This window comes from Camelus dromedarius, chromosome 18 (assembly GCF_036321535.1).
Source record: "Camelus dromedarius isolate mCamDro1 chromosome 18, mCamDro1.pat, whole genome shotgun sequence".
Lineage (NCBI taxonomy): Eukaryota > Metazoa > Chordata > Mammalia > Artiodactyla > Camelidae > Camelus > Camelus dromedarius.
Window position 1 is genome coordinate 47341601 of NC_087453.1, and position 17581 is coordinate 47359181.

The 17581-nt window shown below is 54.8% G+C and overlaps 1 protein-coding gene across 10 annotated transcripts in view; it reads right to left on the reverse strand.

Moving 5' to 3' along the window:
* APMAP (adipocyte plasma membrane associated protein) overlaps nucleotides 1-16759 on the reverse strand; it is a 78338-nt gene extending 61579 nt beyond the window's left edge. For 9 of the 10 annotated variants that reach the window (XM_064475944.1, XM_064475946.1, XM_064475948.1 and 6 more), the window contains exons 1-8: nucleotides 16598-16759; nucleotides 9732-9848; nucleotides 7555-7670; nucleotides 3901-3993; nucleotides 2715-2831; nucleotides 1593-1767; nucleotides 892-1026; nucleotides 305-497 (exon numbers count right to left, since the gene is read on the reverse strand). In XM_064475944.1, the coding sequence (XP_064332014.1) occupies nucleotides 305-497; nucleotides 892-1026; nucleotides 1593-1767; nucleotides 2715-2831; nucleotides 3901-3993; nucleotides 7555-7670; nucleotides 9732-9848; nucleotides 16598-16689 (1038 nt within the window). In that variant the 5' untranslated portion in view covers nucleotides 16690-16759. Of the gene's footprint in view, nucleotides 1-304; nucleotides 498-891; nucleotides 1027-1592; nucleotides 1768-2714; nucleotides 2832-3900; nucleotides 3994-7554; nucleotides 7671-9625; nucleotides 9849-16597 lie in introns of those variants that run through there. The other variant, XM_064475945.1, reaches the window with a different exon arrangement.
* Between the last annotated feature and the right edge of the window lie 822 nt (nucleotides 16760-17581).

Here is a 17581-nt window from a genome sequence, read left to right on the forward strand (position 1 = left end):
CCGTGCGGCCACCTGAGACGCCGCCTAGGGCGGGGGGCGGGGGCAAAGTCGCAGGGTCTGGAGGCCCCGCGGGTCACGATGGGGAGGTGGCGACGAGCACACCCAGGCAAGAAACCAGAAGGAAACACCAAGGGGCTCAAGCACCTACATTTACATTTCAGGCCAAAGGGTCGAATGTGTTTTAAAGACATTGCGAAAAGCGCTAGATGTTGTTATAAGCAGACCTAGAATTTTCAGAGCTTTCAAAATTAAAAAACTAGACACATTTTCATTTTGTATTTTGAAATTACAGTTTCATAATTACCTTAAAAATCAATCTTTTAAGATAGGGTCTCTCGGACAAGAAATCCAACATGGAAAATCCAGGGTTGGAGCGAACGGCTGCCATGGCGACCCAGTACCCCCCGGAGCTGCTGGCCCGGATGTTGTCTGGGAATCCAGGCAAATTCTCCACGAACAGGTCAGCCCCTCCCTTCATCAGGCCGGACACGTAGAACCTGAAAAAGTCACCCACGCAGGCGATGAACAGCAGCCCTTCAACTGAAGGAAAAATTCTAGCCAAGCACCAAACTGGTCTTGGCCCCAAAAACCTGACGGACAAACTGCAAACGTGTCCATCGTGAACCTCACGGCTGCTGCAAGAGGCCCTCAGAGCCCCGGGCCCAGCGAGAGAAGCAGGCGGCCCACAGGCAGGAGGAAGGGGCCTGGTCGCAGTCGGCACTCAGCCAAGACTCTCCCGGCCGACGCCCAAGGAGGCAGATGGCGGGGAGGGAGGATGAGCTGACCTGACCGCCCACCCCCGGGACAGGGTGCCTACCGCATCCCAGGCTCCGCAGCAACACCCACGCCCGTCCAGCCCGCAGACACGACAGCCCACGTGAGCTCGCCCACCTCCTGATTCTCGCCATGGTCGTCTCCGCCACCAGGACAAAGTCCTCCTCAGGAGAAAGCTGCACTCCGTTGGGGAACCGCAGGCGGTCCAGCAAAACCGTCACCTCCCTGGTCTTGGTGTCATACTCCAGCAGGCTGCGGGGCACCGACCCAGGGTCACAGGAGCGTCCGCGACCCCTGCTGGGCTGCAGCCCTGCTCCTGTCTGGGCCCTCGGGCCAGGGGCCTGTGGAAAGGGGCTCGGCCTCTGCCACAGTGGCAAGGCCCCCGCTGCTCCTCTGCTCAGACCTGGTCCCAGGCTGGCCTGGGGGCCCTTCCCCACCCAGAGCACATCCAGCGTCCTCTTGCAGACAAGCCCAGGCAGTTCCCTCGCTGACCTGGGAGCTGGCTTGGCACCAGGGAGGGCTGCCACAGCTCCAGCCACGCCGGAGTGCCCTTCAGAAACCCCGGCCAGGGTGTGAGGCCTCCCCCAGGAGCCAGACCACACCCTCAGGGGGCTGGCCGACGTGAGTTTCATTTCTCCAAAGAGAAAGTGAGACATCTTGCTGCTCTGTTGCTCCAACTCCTGTTTCTGGGAGACACTCGGGTCCTATCAAAGGCTAAGTGCTACGCCCAGAAACGCCCAGAAACGCCCAGGACTCCCAGGCGTGAAAAGCCCCGCGAAGTCGCCCTGCCTGAGCAGAAGATGGAGAGGGACACTCACCGTCCGTCATCCGTCCCCTCCATAAGCAGAAGCAGGTAATCTTGTCTCTGCCACCTGCTGCTAGAATCCGTAAAATAAACCTTTCTCCCGTCCCGCGTGACTGCAAGATCGTTCACGAAGGACAGCCTCCTGCCCTCGATGGGGGTCTCAGAGGACAGCAGCTGTTTTACTTCCCCTGGGGGGGTGGGGAGGAAAAGGAGAAGGGGAAGAAGAAAGAAGGGGGAGACTGGCTGTCAGTCCAAGAACGTCCACCTCAGTAATTCCAAAACCCTGACCAGCCTATGGGATTTAAGAGGAAAAACTACAGCAAGTGTCCCCACGTCCCAGTCAGAAGACACACCTGTTCTCACAGGAACAGAGTTTCCCCTTCTTTCATCTGCAGGTGATGAATATTTTAACTAACTTCATTAAAGGCAGAATCCTCCCTCTAAGATGAGAATTATCAAGAACAACTGACTCAAAACTCTGTTAAGCGTCTTAGGTTAAAAAGGCAGTTTTCTGTTTGACTGCCTGAGACAAATACAAAACGTCCCTCTCATCTGCTTTTAAATAAAGTGGCAGGAGAGGCAGTAAGTCTTCTCAGGCTGCAGCACGAATGCTCATGGAGTGCTCAGCTCGTCCTCGGACAGTCTGGCCCGAAGCCACAGCAGCCCCTACGCAGGCTCCCACCAGCCCACCTCGTGGACGAGGGAGCGGGCACGGCTGGGCGCCGGCACGCACCACCCGCCAGGGCAACATCCCCCACACACGGTGGAGGTCGGACGTCCCAGTTCGGGTGACGCCACCCCCAGTCAGGGGAGAGGAGCCAGAGAAGCCGGAGGAAAGGAAAGGAAAAGGCAGGTGGCGAGAAAGGAAGAGGGAAGAGCGAGGGGCAGCAGACACGCGGGAGACACACAGGAAAGTCAGGAGGGGAAGGCGAGTCAGACGCCCCCAGGATGAGTCCCTGAGACCCTGTGGCTCGGACCCAGACGCAGGCCCGAGCAGGCCTGCAGGGGCGCTCCCAGTGAGTCGGAGAAGCAGTCACCATGGCCCATGCACAGCAAACGCTGCCAAGCCCACTGAGGCGCACATGGCTCACGGATCTGAGAGCACCGCGGGCGGGGACAGGCTGCCGTCACGTACGCTTCCTGGGGTCCACTTCAAACAGCCCTTTGTAAGCATCGGCCACAAAAAGGGTCCCGTTGGGCCCGGCCCGGACGCCCAGGGGCCTCCCACACGCAGGCTCGTCACCTCGGGTTTCTGCGGAGACACATGGACAGGGCTAGGCAGCTGCCCAGGGCTCCGCCAGGGCTCCTCGGTGTCCCAGCCCCGCGCCGCGCTGCAGACAGAGAGCCCACGGCGCCAGGTGGACTCCGGCCCTGGGCTCCAGCCCCCAGAGCGCAGCACAACTGCCCGACAGGTCGGGAGGGGCCACCCAACAGTCTGGAGGTGGACACAGCACAGCAGCTGGTACCCAAGGCTGACGTGCACACCAGCACCCTGAGACTCAGTGAACTCAGGGACATCAGCTGACCCAGAACCGACTCCAGAATCCCCCAGAACCTCAGGAGCTGTGTTTAAGCCCAAAAGCTGGACCTCAACACTGTGCCCATCCAGGGCCGTGGCAGTTCCCTCTACCCACCAGAAAGGGAGCGCTGCTGTCTTACTCCTCAGAGCAATGCTCCTGCCTGACCACCTATCCTTTCTTTACATCTGTCCTACAGCCTCTTGACAGCCGGGCAATCACTGCAGGGCACTCAGGCCAAAATAACGGAGTCCAACAATGCCTGTCAGATACCCAAATGCAGAGTATTAACCCCATCACATAAAACCATTCGTGGATGTGAGTATCCACAAGCAGAAAGCTGAAAAGTCATTCAATAAAACACTGACAACAGTTACATCTGAGAAAACTCCAGGGCATTTTCACTTTCTTCTTTGCGTCGTTCGCACTTCACCATGAAAATGCATCGTTTTTACAAAAACATTTTAGCTCTTAGAAACGTGTAACTAACAAGTCTGTGGACTACCCGTTTTTACACAGTGGGTTTCTGAGTGACCCATGGGCATCTGGCTCTGGAGGAGAGGCTGAGGTTCCGCAGGGCAGCCCCAGGACAAAGCCGAGAGCCTCCTGCAGCAGCTCCGAGGACACAGGCCTTGCGGGGGGAGGGGGCAGCAGGGCCCTGGCCACAGCATGGAGGGGAAATGGCCACCACAGCCGGTGACGCCCAGGCAGGCTCTTCTCCTCCAAGGAGAACACAGCTCCACTGGCCACCCCGCGCCTTCCTGAACAGCTAGAATAGACATACACCGGGGGTCACCAACTCACTGCATGGGCCTGAGCCAAACCGGGCGATGGTCTCTACGTCACCATGGTCCAGCTTTACGACCCGGCCATCTGCTGTGCCAGTGAACATCACATCTGTTTAAAAACAGGAAGGAACAAGGGTGTTACTGGGTTAGCCTGAAAACTGGGCTCACATCACCTTCTATAACAGAGGCGACCGGTTTGTGCTTTTTATCTCCAGGGGAAATGGCAGCTCTGAAGATGAAGGCAAGCCGTGTCTGCAGACAAAAGTCCTGAACACGCGCAGCAACAACCCCGTGGAGGCGCGGAATCAGCACGGAGCAAGGGCGCAGCAGACAGCAGTCAGTGATGCACACAGGGGTTCTACCCTGAAAGGAGCAGGGGCCCTCGAGCTGACACTTGGCGCTGGGGGCTGTTCACGTCCTCCTCATTTGAGTGTCTGATGAGCCAAGTGCACCCAACCAAAGGGGAAGAACTGCTGGGCGGGCCCTCGGAGCCACGTCAGAGCAGCCTGAGCGCTCACCTGAGCAGCACAGACAGCAGTGCTGGGACCACCCAGAGACTGCGGTGACCCGCAAGCTCATGAAATGCTCCTTGTTTCTAATGTGTGTGGCAAACTCCAGGGCCACCACTAACAAAAGTTTTTAAAATGAGTATAACTGATACGTTAAGAAAGAAAACAGAATTGTAAGATGCTCAACTGAAACTGCTCAAGTCAAAAAGAGTGGAAGAGAAAGTAAGGAACAAGAAAACAAAGACAATGAAAAGAAAACAGTAACAAATATGGCAGACACTAATCCAACCACAGCTGACCCCTGAACAACCTGGGGGCTGAGGTGTCAACCTCTGCACAGTTTGGAAGTCAGTGTATAACTTTACAGTCAGACCTCACATCCGCGGGTTCCCGCACCTGATTTAAGCAACTGCGAATCAATCCCGTGAATAAGTGGGCCCACACAGCTCAAACCTGAGCTGTTCAGGGATCAGCTGTGTATCAGTTATCATTTTAAATGTCAATGGTATAAATACCCCAATTAAAAGACAGACGGTCAGAGTGCATCAAAAAGCAAGGCCCAACTATAGGCGGCCTACCAGAAACCCTCTTTAAACACACAGACACACGCAGATCCGAGCTGCCGGGCTACAGCAAGCTGTACCGTGCTCACACCAGCCAAGAGGAAGCTGGAGTGCCCTGCTGGCCGCGGGCAGCGCAGAGCAGAGCTAAGGGAACCATCGGGAGGAAGGGGGCCGGCACTCATGACAAAGCACCAACTGCGGAGAAGAACCGGCAGCCCCAACACATGTGCGCCTCACAGCAATCACCAAAGAACAGGAGGCAGAGCTGGCAGAGCCGCAGGAAACGGAGGCGGGGACCTCAGCACCCCCCACCCCCAGCAGCGGACGGCTCCCGCAGACGGAGTCAGGAAAGACACCGAGGAACCACCAGCACCATGGGCTAACTGGACATAACTGTCATCCTTCAACCACCTCATGCCAGCAACAGCGGAATACCTATTCTTCACAAGCTCACGTGGAACATTCACCAAGATGGACCACATTCTGTGTCACACACCTTAACAAATTTTAAAAAAACAGAAATCATACAATGTCTGCTCTCAGACCAAAATGAAATTAAACTAGAAGTCAGAAACAGAAAGAGAGCAAGAAAATCCCCAAATACTTAGAGATTAAACAACTCACACTTCTAAATAACACACAGGTCAAAGAAGAAATCACAAGGGAAATTAGAAAAAGTTCTGAACTAAATGAAAATGAAACACAACCTGTCAAAATCTGCTGGATGCAGAGAAAGCAGCGCTTAGAGAGGGCGACAGCATCAAAGGCCTGTATCAGAGGAGTAGACAGACCTCAAACCAATTATCCAAGCTTCCAGGAAAAAACCAGGAAAAGAAAATGTAAATGAAACCCTAGGTAGGCAGAAAAAAGAAATAAAAATTAGAGCAGATATCAATGAAATTGAAAACAAGAAATCAAGAGAGGAAAATCAACAATACCAAAAGCTAGTTCTTTGAAAAGATTGATAAAATACGTCATCTCCAGACCAGGCTAGCAAAGAAAAGACAGTAATTACCAGCAGCAGAAATGGAAGATGGAACATCGCTACAAACCCCACAGACGTTACAAGGATAATGAAAGCATACCATGAACAAGTGTGTGTCCACAAGTTTGGTACTGGAGATGAAATGGACCAATTCCTTCAGAGACACGATCTGCCAGAACTCATACGAGAAACAGACTGCTTGAACAGGTCTATGTCCACTGAAGAAATGAATCAACGGTTACCACCCTCAAGAACAGCACCAGGCTGACAGGCTCACTGACGAGCCCCACCAGACACTTAGGGGAGGGACCGTCTCTCCCAGAGAACAGAAGCAGAGGGAACGCTTTTCAACCCGTTCCACGAAGCCAGCATGGCCCCTGGTACCAAACCCAGGTAAAGTCACTTCAAGGAAACAGACCAGTATCTCTCATGGACGAAGATGCAAAAATCCTCAACAAATCTCCGATCTTTCCCCTCAATTTGGCTGTGAATCCAACTGCTCTAAAACGTAACATGTGATTAAAATAATTCAAGGATGTTCATGGGTGATCCTCCCCCAGAATCCCGAGGTGAGCGCATCCCTCCACCGTCAGCCACGTGCAGCCCCCCCCCACCCCCACCTGAGGCAGCAGCCGTCACGCCGCAGTAGGGAACCAGAAATGTCACCAGGAGGACACACAGCTCCTTTAGGAGAGAAAAGGGAGCCTGAGGACAGAGCAGGATGAGACTCCAGGCCAAGTGGGAAAGACAAGAAAAGCATTCTCAGGGAGATCTTCTTTTAAAAAGATCACTTTAAGTCTCAAAGTTCCAGTTTTAAATATCAATACTGAATTCTTTTTAGCAAAACACACAATTTGGGAAAATAATAAACATCAACGTCTCTTTAAGAGAAACGCGAAGCTCTGGCATGATGCACCCATCCCTCGTGGGCAACTCTGACTCTGCCAGACAAACAGCAACGGCCACTGCAGTGCGGCCCCCACCTGCCGAGAACAACGGGACCACTCTCGCTGCAGGGCCTCGGCCTCGAGGGCAAAGCGCTGGGAGGCCCTCCCGCCACTCAGGTCCAGAGCCTGTCCGTTAACTGCTTTTACGACTCCTCCGCTCACGTCGCATCCTCACAGGCAGAGAAGGCCTGTTCCAGGTGCTGCAGAATCCAGAATTAGAACCAGACCCTATTCTGGTTCTTAGGTTTGGGCACCTGAAGCAGATGGTTACCCTTAAATGTACCCACCGAAGTGAGCTTTAAGAAAAACAGAAATATTGAGAATAGTTCCTGTTCTTTTCACAGATGAAATCTACACAGAGACAATCTGAGCAAGAAAACAAGGTCTCGTCAAGCACCCCCTGCCCAGCTCTGACAAGTAAACCAAACATCAACGTCAGCGTTTTTCTCCCTCCTCTCGTCTTAAAGGGCCCAACAGTCTGAGCAGAAGAAAGTGCTCCAGAGACATGAACTCAAAATCACCCAGCACTGAAACAGCCTGCAACTCGGAGAGGCGAGAGGCCCCCACGGCGAGTCTGCTGGACAAACACGCACGTCCACAGCCAGGAAGCCTGCCCGGGTCTCCCCACTCGGGCAAGTCAGCTTGAGGTCCCAGGCCTTTACTTACCCCCGATATTTGCTATAGACTCCGGCCCAATAAGTTGGTTTTCAAACAGCCGTTCCGCCTGTCGTAACTTTGTGTTTGGTTGCAGAACACCGAGCAAGAGAGGGGGTTCTTTGAAGCTGGAAAATAATGCAATTATAGGGATCTGTCTGTAAAAACACATGAAGAAAGTATTTACTGGGACCTACAAGGACCTACATGCAGACTCCCCGTTCTTTAATAAATCAGGCACATTCCAGTAACATCCTTAGTTGCCAGAAGCACAAGTTCAGGAAAAAAACTTCCCGAGCTACCAAAAAGGTCATAGCACAAAACAGTACTGAAAACAGAAACGCGGCTAATGCCACTGAGAACACCAGGCCCACCTGTCCAGTTGCTCACACCCTCTGGTTCACACCCCGGCACCTTCTCTCTCACTGGCCACTCCAGTCCAGCTGAGACAGAGGGAGAGGTGTCGACACTTCTGGCTCCAGAGAAGAGAGACGGTACCATGGCCCCTTCATCCCACATGGGCAGTCCTGCCTCCTGCCTGTCACCCTCCCTCTGGGGCCTGGACCCCCCTCCCCTCACGCAGAAGCGGCTCCAGGAGCTCGTCACTCTCCATCCACAGGCAAATGGAGGCGGGGGTTGGGGGGTGACTAAGACCCACAGCCCTCCTGGTGCCCCTGCTCCCCAAGGGCTGTCAGCAACTGCGTACCGACCTGCTCTGGAGGAGCCCTCGCCCCGGCCTGTCCTGATCCCCCAGATGGCCTGGAGATGGACCCCCAAGGAGGCACTCCCACCAGCTGCACCCGGCCTGCCCCCACATCGTCCACCCCGGCCAGCAGGGTTGGCGGGCCCCGCCATGCTGCTGTGGGGAGACTGCAGCACTGGCCCCACCCAGGGGGCCCCCTCCCTTGCTCTTTCTGCTCTGATGGGAGTTTAAAGCAGCCCTTTCCGCTGCCGACAGCATCACTCTCCTCACACCTCAGCTCATGTCTGTTCTCACGCTGCCTGCCAGTCCTCTGCCTCCATTCTGGGTCTCGGGTCGCGGGAGAGGCCCGTCGGCCACACCAGTTCCCTGGGCTCCTCCTCACAGCAGATGGCTGGCTCTGCAGGACCACCGATCCTCCACAGCCCCCGCCCCGCCCTAGCCTGTCAGGACTTCACACCCATCTTCCGCCTGAATTTCGTCACCTTCACTGAGACCAAAGGTCTTCGGTCACGAAGACCCAGCCCTCCCCGCCCTACCTGATACTTACCTGTCCACCACCCTACCATTCCCCTCCTCCCAAGACCAGCTCCCCAGCCCAGGTGTTGACCTGCAGCTGGGGACGCAATTCACACTCCCACTTGCTGGCTGGGTCACCCAGAAAGGTCAGCTGGTACTTGGGGTAGGCTGAGCTGCATCCTTCTCCACGCTGGGGGACGGCTGGAGAGGGGCCCTCGCAGAGGACACCCACACACCATCCACCACGAACCTTCACTTTCACTTACGAAACACCAGCGCATGTTCAGTTGTACATGTTATACCGCCTCCACACTGAGGCAGGGTTCTTATCTGAAGTGTCTGACATGGGCCAACTCAGAGGAGGCTGCAGACAGCGTCGCCACCTGGGCAGTTTCGAGGGAAACAGGAACTTACTGAACCAGACTACACAGCCCTGATGTCATAAATCCTCACACCAAAGAGAGCCTGGCTCTGCACGACTGTAAGTACAAATGTGGATACACTCCCGCCCCCGAGCTGCACAGTATCGTCTCAGTCCCGGTGGGCTGCACAGACCCCACTGATGAGGGGCAACTCGGGAGGAAGAGAACACTAATTACAAGGTTTTAAATATCAGTCACCATAAAAAGTAAACAAGGCAACTGGAACTTAACCACCACTTGTGTGTGCTTCTGCCACTCCGAAGGAGCTCGGGCTAACCCTCTCTAACGCTCAGGCTTCTCTTGTTTGGGGTTTCTCCAGGTTTTGCTTTGGGTTGTAGCTTTGTTCTTGAAACACTAACAGGGAAAATACTGGGCATGTATTGTGTAACATCAAACGAGGCACTGAAGAAATCACAAACCTCTATTTCTCATGGTAACTTACCTTTCAGACCAGGCTGGTTTATTACTCGAGAAGCTGTTTCAGCTGGTTTATTCTATTTTGTCGGGCAGCCCCAACCAGCCCGGCCCAGGACAGTGGGGCAGCTCACCTGAGGGGCTGTGGGTCTATGGGGGAATCCAGCAGCATCACGGCTACAAGCAGGGGGGCCAGCAGGGACACAGCCAGCATCAGGAAGGTGGCTCGGAACACTCTGCCACTGAAGGAGCTGCCGGGACAAAGTACACGAGGCGTCAGCAGGGCTCAGGCGGACTGGCCGCGGTCTCAGCCCTCCCACCCAGCCTCCCCCACCATGACCTCAGTGACAGGGACGATCAGCACTGTTTGCTAGGATGGCAAGCATGCCCTTGTTCTTATTCAATTGTCCAGCTTGTGGGCCACTCTTATCAGTTACTTTCCAGGTGGGATGATAAGCCGTATGCGATCCTCAAGCAAAGGTTAAATGCAGGCAAACCAAGGACCACTGGGCACAAACTAATGATGAGAGAGCTGCACTGCAAGAAAAGAGCCTGCCCCCCCCAACGTGGGAAGAGGTGGCTCTCCGCCACCACCTCCTGCTGCCACCTGTCCCAGAGCAGCGGCACTCAGAACCTGTGCCCCCAAGTCCCGGGTTGTGTGGATGAAAGAGGCAGAGACAAATTCATGAAGGAGATGGAAGCAGCGCAGCCTGAGCGCCCCCCGACCACTTTGGGCATCGCACAGCTGACAGCTGGAAAGGCAACTAAGGCTCTTCAGACACTGACAGTTAAAGAACCTACAGCATCACACCCCAGGTCATCACTGCTACAGCCGCAGGAAGATCCAAAAATGCGCCGGGAACCTCATGCGAAGCGTGTGGACACAGGGCCGACGGTCCTCACACACGTCATCACCCGCCCAGTGGACAAGGAGCCCTGCAGCCTCTTGCTACGAAGCGCGCTGTACAGGATCACTGTGTACTTGCATTAAGTGTATCCACATTTACCACACACTTGAAATAAGATTAACTTAAAGCAAATTAAAATCATGAGCTCCTATGGTGGAGAATCTTTCTTTATCAAAAAAAAATCAGGACTCACACATAAGAAACCAACTTAACTTACGGGCAGTGTTTCATTTGACTTTTGACAGGATGGTATCAATGCAGATTGTAGAAACAAGGGGGCCTGGGGCCAGCCCCAACTTACCCAAGCACAACCATGCCACTTCAAAGGAGCTCCTGCACCCCAAAGCCCACTGAGAATCGGGGCTTGGGGCAGGGTAGTCTCAAACTCCTGCCCACTTCTGAACATGTATGGTTTTTTAATTTTATTATTTTTTGTTAAAGTATAGTTGATTGGCAACGTTGTTAGTTTCTGGCGTCCCACAGAGGGACTATTCTTGCTCATGTCTTTCTCACTGCAGGTGATTACATCCAACGTAGTTCCCCGTGCTGCACGGGAGGCTCTTGACATTTATCTAGGAGCTCGCAGTCTTTAGGAGTAAAAGCAAGCAGTCCTGGAGCAGCAACGTGTCCGAAGCAGCAGCGAAGCACAGAGGAACTGCCCAGAGGAGCCCAGGACAGCTTCATGAGGAGCTCCATAATTCATCATTTCAGCTCTCTGGTAAATTACCAAAATGCTAATGAAAAAATGAAAGCATGATCTTTTGAATCTAAGATGTGTTTCCATCAACTTCTCCTGTTCCCTCTTGTCTTCACCCCAACTGTATATAGGCAAATGTTACTGTCCTGCTGAGCATTGTTGAGACCAGAACACACATGATTTTAATAAACAAATACAGCAGAAAATAAATCATTCTGCTTCCACTGGGGGTAGCTGGAAACGACAGAGTGCACCCTGCATGTGGGTAGCACTACTGAAGTGCCTGAATCCCGAGTCAGTCTGAGTGGGAGGGACAGGCTGTTCCTAGGGCTGCTGGGTGGCAGGCGGCCCTGCTGACACCTGGACTTCAGCACAGTGAGACTAGGTGCGACTTCTGACCCAGATCTGTAAGACGATCTACTCGCGTTGTTGACGCTGAGTGTGTGGTCCTTTGTCATGACAGCCACAGACTGACACAGGTTTCTAACTAAATCCGGTACCAGGAATGAGGTGCTGCTCTAACAAATACCCAAAAATGAAGCAGCTTTGGAATCGAGCTGTGGGCAGAGCCAAAGGCAGCCTGAGAGGTCTGTGGTGAGGGACCCGAAGAGGGTGACATGCAGCGAGCTCCCCGCGGGTCAGCAGGTGGGACCCTGGCCTCTGTGGATGGCCAGGAAGCAGGCAGAGGCACAGTGGCCATTGCCCGGCCCACGGCCAGAGGGCCAGGTCTCACCCAAGCCCATGGGTGCCATCAGCATCGCCGCCTGCCAAGGACGGGGGATGGGAGAAGACGCCCGGACCAGGAGCCCTCAGAGTCGGGCTCTGAAACGCTCCGCAAAGTGAATGTGATTCTCTCTTCTGGATGTTTCGGGTAAGCGGAACCAACGTGTGGGACCTCGGTGAGCCACCCCCTCATTCAGCGTCGTGTCTGGGCTCACCGAGCTGCAGCGCGCCAGCACCTCCTCCCCTCCATGGCTCAGCTCCACGCACGTGTATCCACTCACCTGCTGCCGGACGTCTGGGTGGGAGCAGGACAGGGAGTGACTACTTAAGGGGAACAACGTGTTTCCTAGGGTGATAAGAAAATTCTGACACCAGAGAGAGTGGTGGTTTCCAGACACTGAACACCACAGACTGTGCGCTCTAACGTGCTTAATCTTCCGTGACTCTCGTCTCAAAAAACGTTAACAGTGACGGAAATGCCAAAGTAGACTGTGGTGACTGTTGCAGATCTCTCTGAATATGTTAAAAACCCTAAACTGCACATCCTAAACTGGTGAACGATAGTACGTGAATTACATCTCAACAAAGACGTCAAAAAGAAAAAGTAAGAGAGCAACTCCGCAGACCGCCCATCCTGGCTGGGACATGTGTCACTCAGGACTTCCCTGAGTGCCCAGCCTCTCAGCCTGATGGACACAGGGCATGTGGCGGGAATGATCTGGTCCTATGGCTCCTTCAAAGGTGGAGTTCCAAAAAGCAGGCCACGTGGTCCTACAAAACCTCTCTGCAGGGCCCAACAGGGAAGGATGAGCGACCCTTCAAAGGGGGCTCACATAACCCACCCACCCCTGCAGCAGAGGTGCTGCCCCATGCAATCTCACCAACAAAAAACGGGGACGCTGGCCAAAGCGCCCGCTTACCTTTCCTTTGCCCGACACAATCCACATAAAACAGATTCATCTCATCTGTCTGGGACCCTATGTGTTTAGGTCTCCATTTCTACACTTCAGAGTACACTTTAAAATCTTACTTTAGTAATCCAATTCAGAGCTGGTGGCAGCCTGCTTGAATATCCTGTTGCCCCTTTCACGACAGGGAAAGGCTCTCTCATCTCCAAAACAAGGAGTCCACCCAGGACAGAAAACGAATGCTTACATATAGAAAGGTGGTCAGAACTCAAGTGATGACCTGTGTCCACACAGCTTACCCTTGCCGGGCAGCCAGCCAGCACCCTTTGACAACCAGATACAAAGAGCTGGAGAAGAATCTGGAGGACACCCAGCCCAGGGCTCCCAAGGGTGGCACCTCCCTGGGGGCAGCTGTAAACAAGGCCGGAGAGTCTGTCTGGTAGGTTCAAGATCCCCAGTTGTTCTTAACGTGCAGCTGGACACCACTGGCCTGCTTCAGCCCCTCCCCAGCAAAAGAAGTCCATCAACACCCAGGCTGACTGCCAGCCAGCCCCTACTGGAAAGTTCTGCACAAGGTCAAGTTTTAGAAAAGGCAGCTCACACAAACGAGCCAAAGACAGCCTCAGGCCACTTACTTCTTCACGCAGGCTGAGACCCTTAGTTCAAAAGGCCCAGCAGAGCCGAACTCAAATCTTACATATCCAATTATTTTAAAATAGCCCAAACAAGCAAATTTTTAGCCATTTAGAGACTACCTGCTTTGTATACTCTATGAAACCTCCTTGAACAGCTGTTACCCACAGATAAAACCCCCTGCCCCCGCCGCTGCCCTCAGAGCTCACTGATCCACTCACCTTGACCCGGGGCCCCACTCGCCCCCTCTGTCTGTGAGACTTCCCAGCTCTCAATCCTGCCAGGGTCACTAGGGAGCCCGCATGTGCGGCTGCCCCTCACCGACAGACATACACTGTCCCTCCTCAGCCCTGCCATGCCTCTAGCCTTCTACATAACACAAACAAGAACTCAATGTTTAATTTTGGTTCATTTTAATCAATTTAAACTGAAACAGCTACAATTTGCCCAAGTGGCTTCCTCATCAGACAGCACCCACCACCTTGGAGCCCCTGACACCCCTTCGCAGCCCAGGGCGGGTCCAGTCCTTTCCCTTGGGGACCCTGGCTGCCCCACTGGCTCACACATCACATCATGAGGAACACGCACCCTGCTGCTCGTGCTGACCCGCCAGCTTCTGCCACCCCAGGACCCCAGCCCAAGACCACACCGCCCCGGCTCTCTCCCTCTTTGTCCTCCCCAGGTGGAGCACCACCAGCCTGGCATGAGCCCCTCAGACGGTGGGAATGGCAGAACATTCTGGTTGCTTCAGAGCTTGTCAGAGTCCCCCATAAAGGGTGAAGCCCACAACTCAAGGCAAAGCTCTAGTCAAACCATAAACTGTCAGTCCACAGAACAGGTTAGCCATCGACAGTGAGAAATGAGGGGACATTATACAAAAACCTGGGCTCCCAGCTTCTCGTGAAAAAGTGGGAGATCTGGCTCCACGTGACCTATGCTGCAGGGTAGGGGCTCCCTTTCTCCCCATCCCCCAACACGTCAGGAGGACTAAGAACCAAACACTGTGACTGATGTGTACACAGTGCTGAGCCTGGAGCACAGAAACACACGGAAAACCTCAGGCAGCAGATGGCACTCTGCGGGCACCTGAGTCAGACAGCCGGGTGCACAGCTCCTTGGGCTGGGGGCTCCCCACGCATGCTCTGGGCTTATTTTAGCCCAAGGTTCATTAACTTTTTGGCAAGTCCACCTCACTGCTGGCTCCACAAACTCAGATCCAACTATAAAGCGGCCTCTCCTCTGCCACCTTCACTCACCGCCGCCGGTGCACACCTGCACTGCATCCACTCAAAAAGAGGACCCGCCATTCATTCGTACCTTTTTCTCTGACAAAGCTCTGCACCTGCCCATCCTGCTCTTTCCTCCCCAGCCTGTGTTGACACATCTCAGAAAGTCAGCAACTTCCTTCCCAGGTGCTGTCTGGGAAATCAACTTGTTTGCCCCAACCTCTACACCCACACCCTGATATTTCCTAACAGCCTCTAAGGCAAGACAGTGATCACAGTGACGCAACAGGATTGGACAACTGTCGGCTCAGCTCCGCCTTACGAAACCCTGTGACTGCACCAGCCACAAGTGAAGGGCTTTCTCTAAAGGATTCTGCTCACAGGACATCAGGGCCTCGAATTATGGACCAAAGTCCTGACCAACAGACTCCGTGAGATCAAAATAGGCCTGCGATTTTTATGGGAAACCCTTTAGGCCCAAATCCACGGGAGACCAGAACCCCAGGTACCAAGGGGATCCCTGGAACCTAAGAGTCACACACAATGGCTCAGGCTTCCCAAGGGACTGCACCCTGCATTGGTTCACCTGTCATACTCCTTTAAACTGGGCTCCTAGACTCTGTTTTAGCATTGAAAACAAATTTAAAACAAGGGCAAAGGGCAATGGGAAAACACACGCCCGGGGAAGAGCTGAGAAGAGAACTCGGGATTCCCGGCTCCTGACAACTTCATGCATTATGATGGCCCCAGCTGTTTCTGCACACTGCCTCCCTGACGCCTCAACCTTAAAAAGGAAAATGGACCTAATAGAGATTTTTGATTAGTCTAAAACACTTGAGAAGTTTATTCAAAGAGCACCTGCTAAATTTTCACCTCTTCACTCCTGAACACACAGACACTAAACATAGCTGTCTCTCTTCCCAGACACAACTATGTTGCAAAAACAGAAGGAATGCTTTCCACTGGCCCCTGAATCATGACTGAAAAACCTCCTCTGTGACTTGCCTTTTAGAGCCCACACGCCCCTCTCTGCTATAACTCTCCTTCAAAGGGGTTCCTCTTACTAGCATCAGTGAATCAATTCAGTTCTTGCCAAAGACTGTCCCTCGTTCAGGATGTACCGCACGCACAGGCATCCAATGAACATTCCCAATATTTTTATCAACATGTAAGTCAATCAAGGGGGAGGGTACCGCTCCAGTGATAGAGCACACGCTTAGCAGGCAGGAGGCCCTGAGTTCAATCCCCAGTACTTCCTCTAAAAATAAATAAACCTAATTACTTCCCCCATCGCCAAAATAATTAAACAAATAAGCCAATCAGTTCCACACTTGGACCTTGGACTCTGTGGGGCCTCTTGCTTCTAATAATTCAAAGTTACGACACTCTCGGCACAAAGGTAAAAAAAAGAACCTTGAGAATTTTAAAGGCTTATACTTCGTTCTTTACCTAAAGAGCAAAGCATACTTAAATTCCGGAAGCTTGGGAGAAGCAGCGAAAGCCAAAGCCCCGAGATTTCTTTTACAGGCACCAGTGACTACTGCGTCCTCTGCGTCTCCGTCCCTAGCAGTAAAATGCTCGACGCTGGATTCTCACAGAAACTGCTCAACTCCGTCCCTTCCGTGCCCCGCTCTTCCTGAAAACCGCGCCGAGAAGACCGGGTGCGGAGGCCGCTCTCCGCGGGCGACCGCGCAGGCAAGTGCGGGCGGGCCCGGGGAGACGCAGGCGGCGGCCGGGGGTCAGAGGGGCCCGGGAGCCGGGCAGGGACGCTACGACCGCGCTGGAGGGGCGGCAGGTGCCCCGCGCGCCGGGAGCCGAGCGCTCCCTCCCGATGAAGAGAGGCTGCGGGACACTGAACTGACCCCGGTTCGCCTCTGTCAGCGCCCCGCTGCGGGCCCGGCCTACCTGCCGCCCTTGGCCTCCGGGGTCCGGCCGTCATCCGTGACGACCTGCGGCCGGAGAGGCCGGCGCTGCCGTAACCCGTCGGCCTCGCTCATCGTGCCTGTGCGCCCGCCGCCCGGGCCGCGCGTCGACTGCCTCAGGCCCGGCGCCAGGAAGTGACGCACAAGACCCCGCCTCCCTCCTCGGCCGCGGGCCGTCGTGCCGCGAGCCCCGCCCCTTCCGGACGCTGGGTGGGCGTGGCTGCAGGGTGTTTCCCATCGGGTCCGAGCTCGCGCGGTCCCCGCCCAGCGTCCCACGGCCGGTTCCGCACCGACGCGGGCAGAAGAGGGCGGCCGCTAGTGCTGCGCCTTTCGTGACTGTCACTGCGGCGTTCGGCGAGGTTATCCGGTGAGGCCGGGCGCCGAGAGCGGGACCGGAGCCCTCCCGGAGGGGGCGCTCTGCCCGGCCGCCGAGACCCTTGCGGGACTTGGGCGCGCTAAGCGCGTAGACGGGGACTCGCGGCCGCCTCGGGCGTCTGGCCGGGGACGGAGCCGGACGTGGACGGGTCTTGGGGCAGAAGCGGGGAGGAGGCCTTCCAGGCAGAGGAAAGCAGGTTCTGTTACGTGCAGCGCGTCCCCAGGAGAGGCTGCTGGGGGCGGAGCAGTGAGAATCGATTTCCGCACTGCTCGTGAAGGCCGTGGCCTTGCTGGTGCTGGAGGGCGCTCGTGTACATCCAGGTGTGCAGGGCCCCGGGTCACGTCCGGGCCTGGCACCGGGGGAATGCAGCCAGCACAGCTCCGTCAGGGCCGGCCTCAGGGCAGTGCACGCTCTGCGCGCCCGCCTGTCTGGGTCGTCGCTCCGGCCTGGACCCCTGTATTTCTAATTCTAGGCCTCCCTGCCTTTGTCCCTACGATTCCTTCTTTCTGTGAAATGCTTCCCTTCACCTCCACTTGGCCAAACCAGTTTTTTATCGGTCGGGACCCACTTCATTTGCTGAAAATCCTTCCC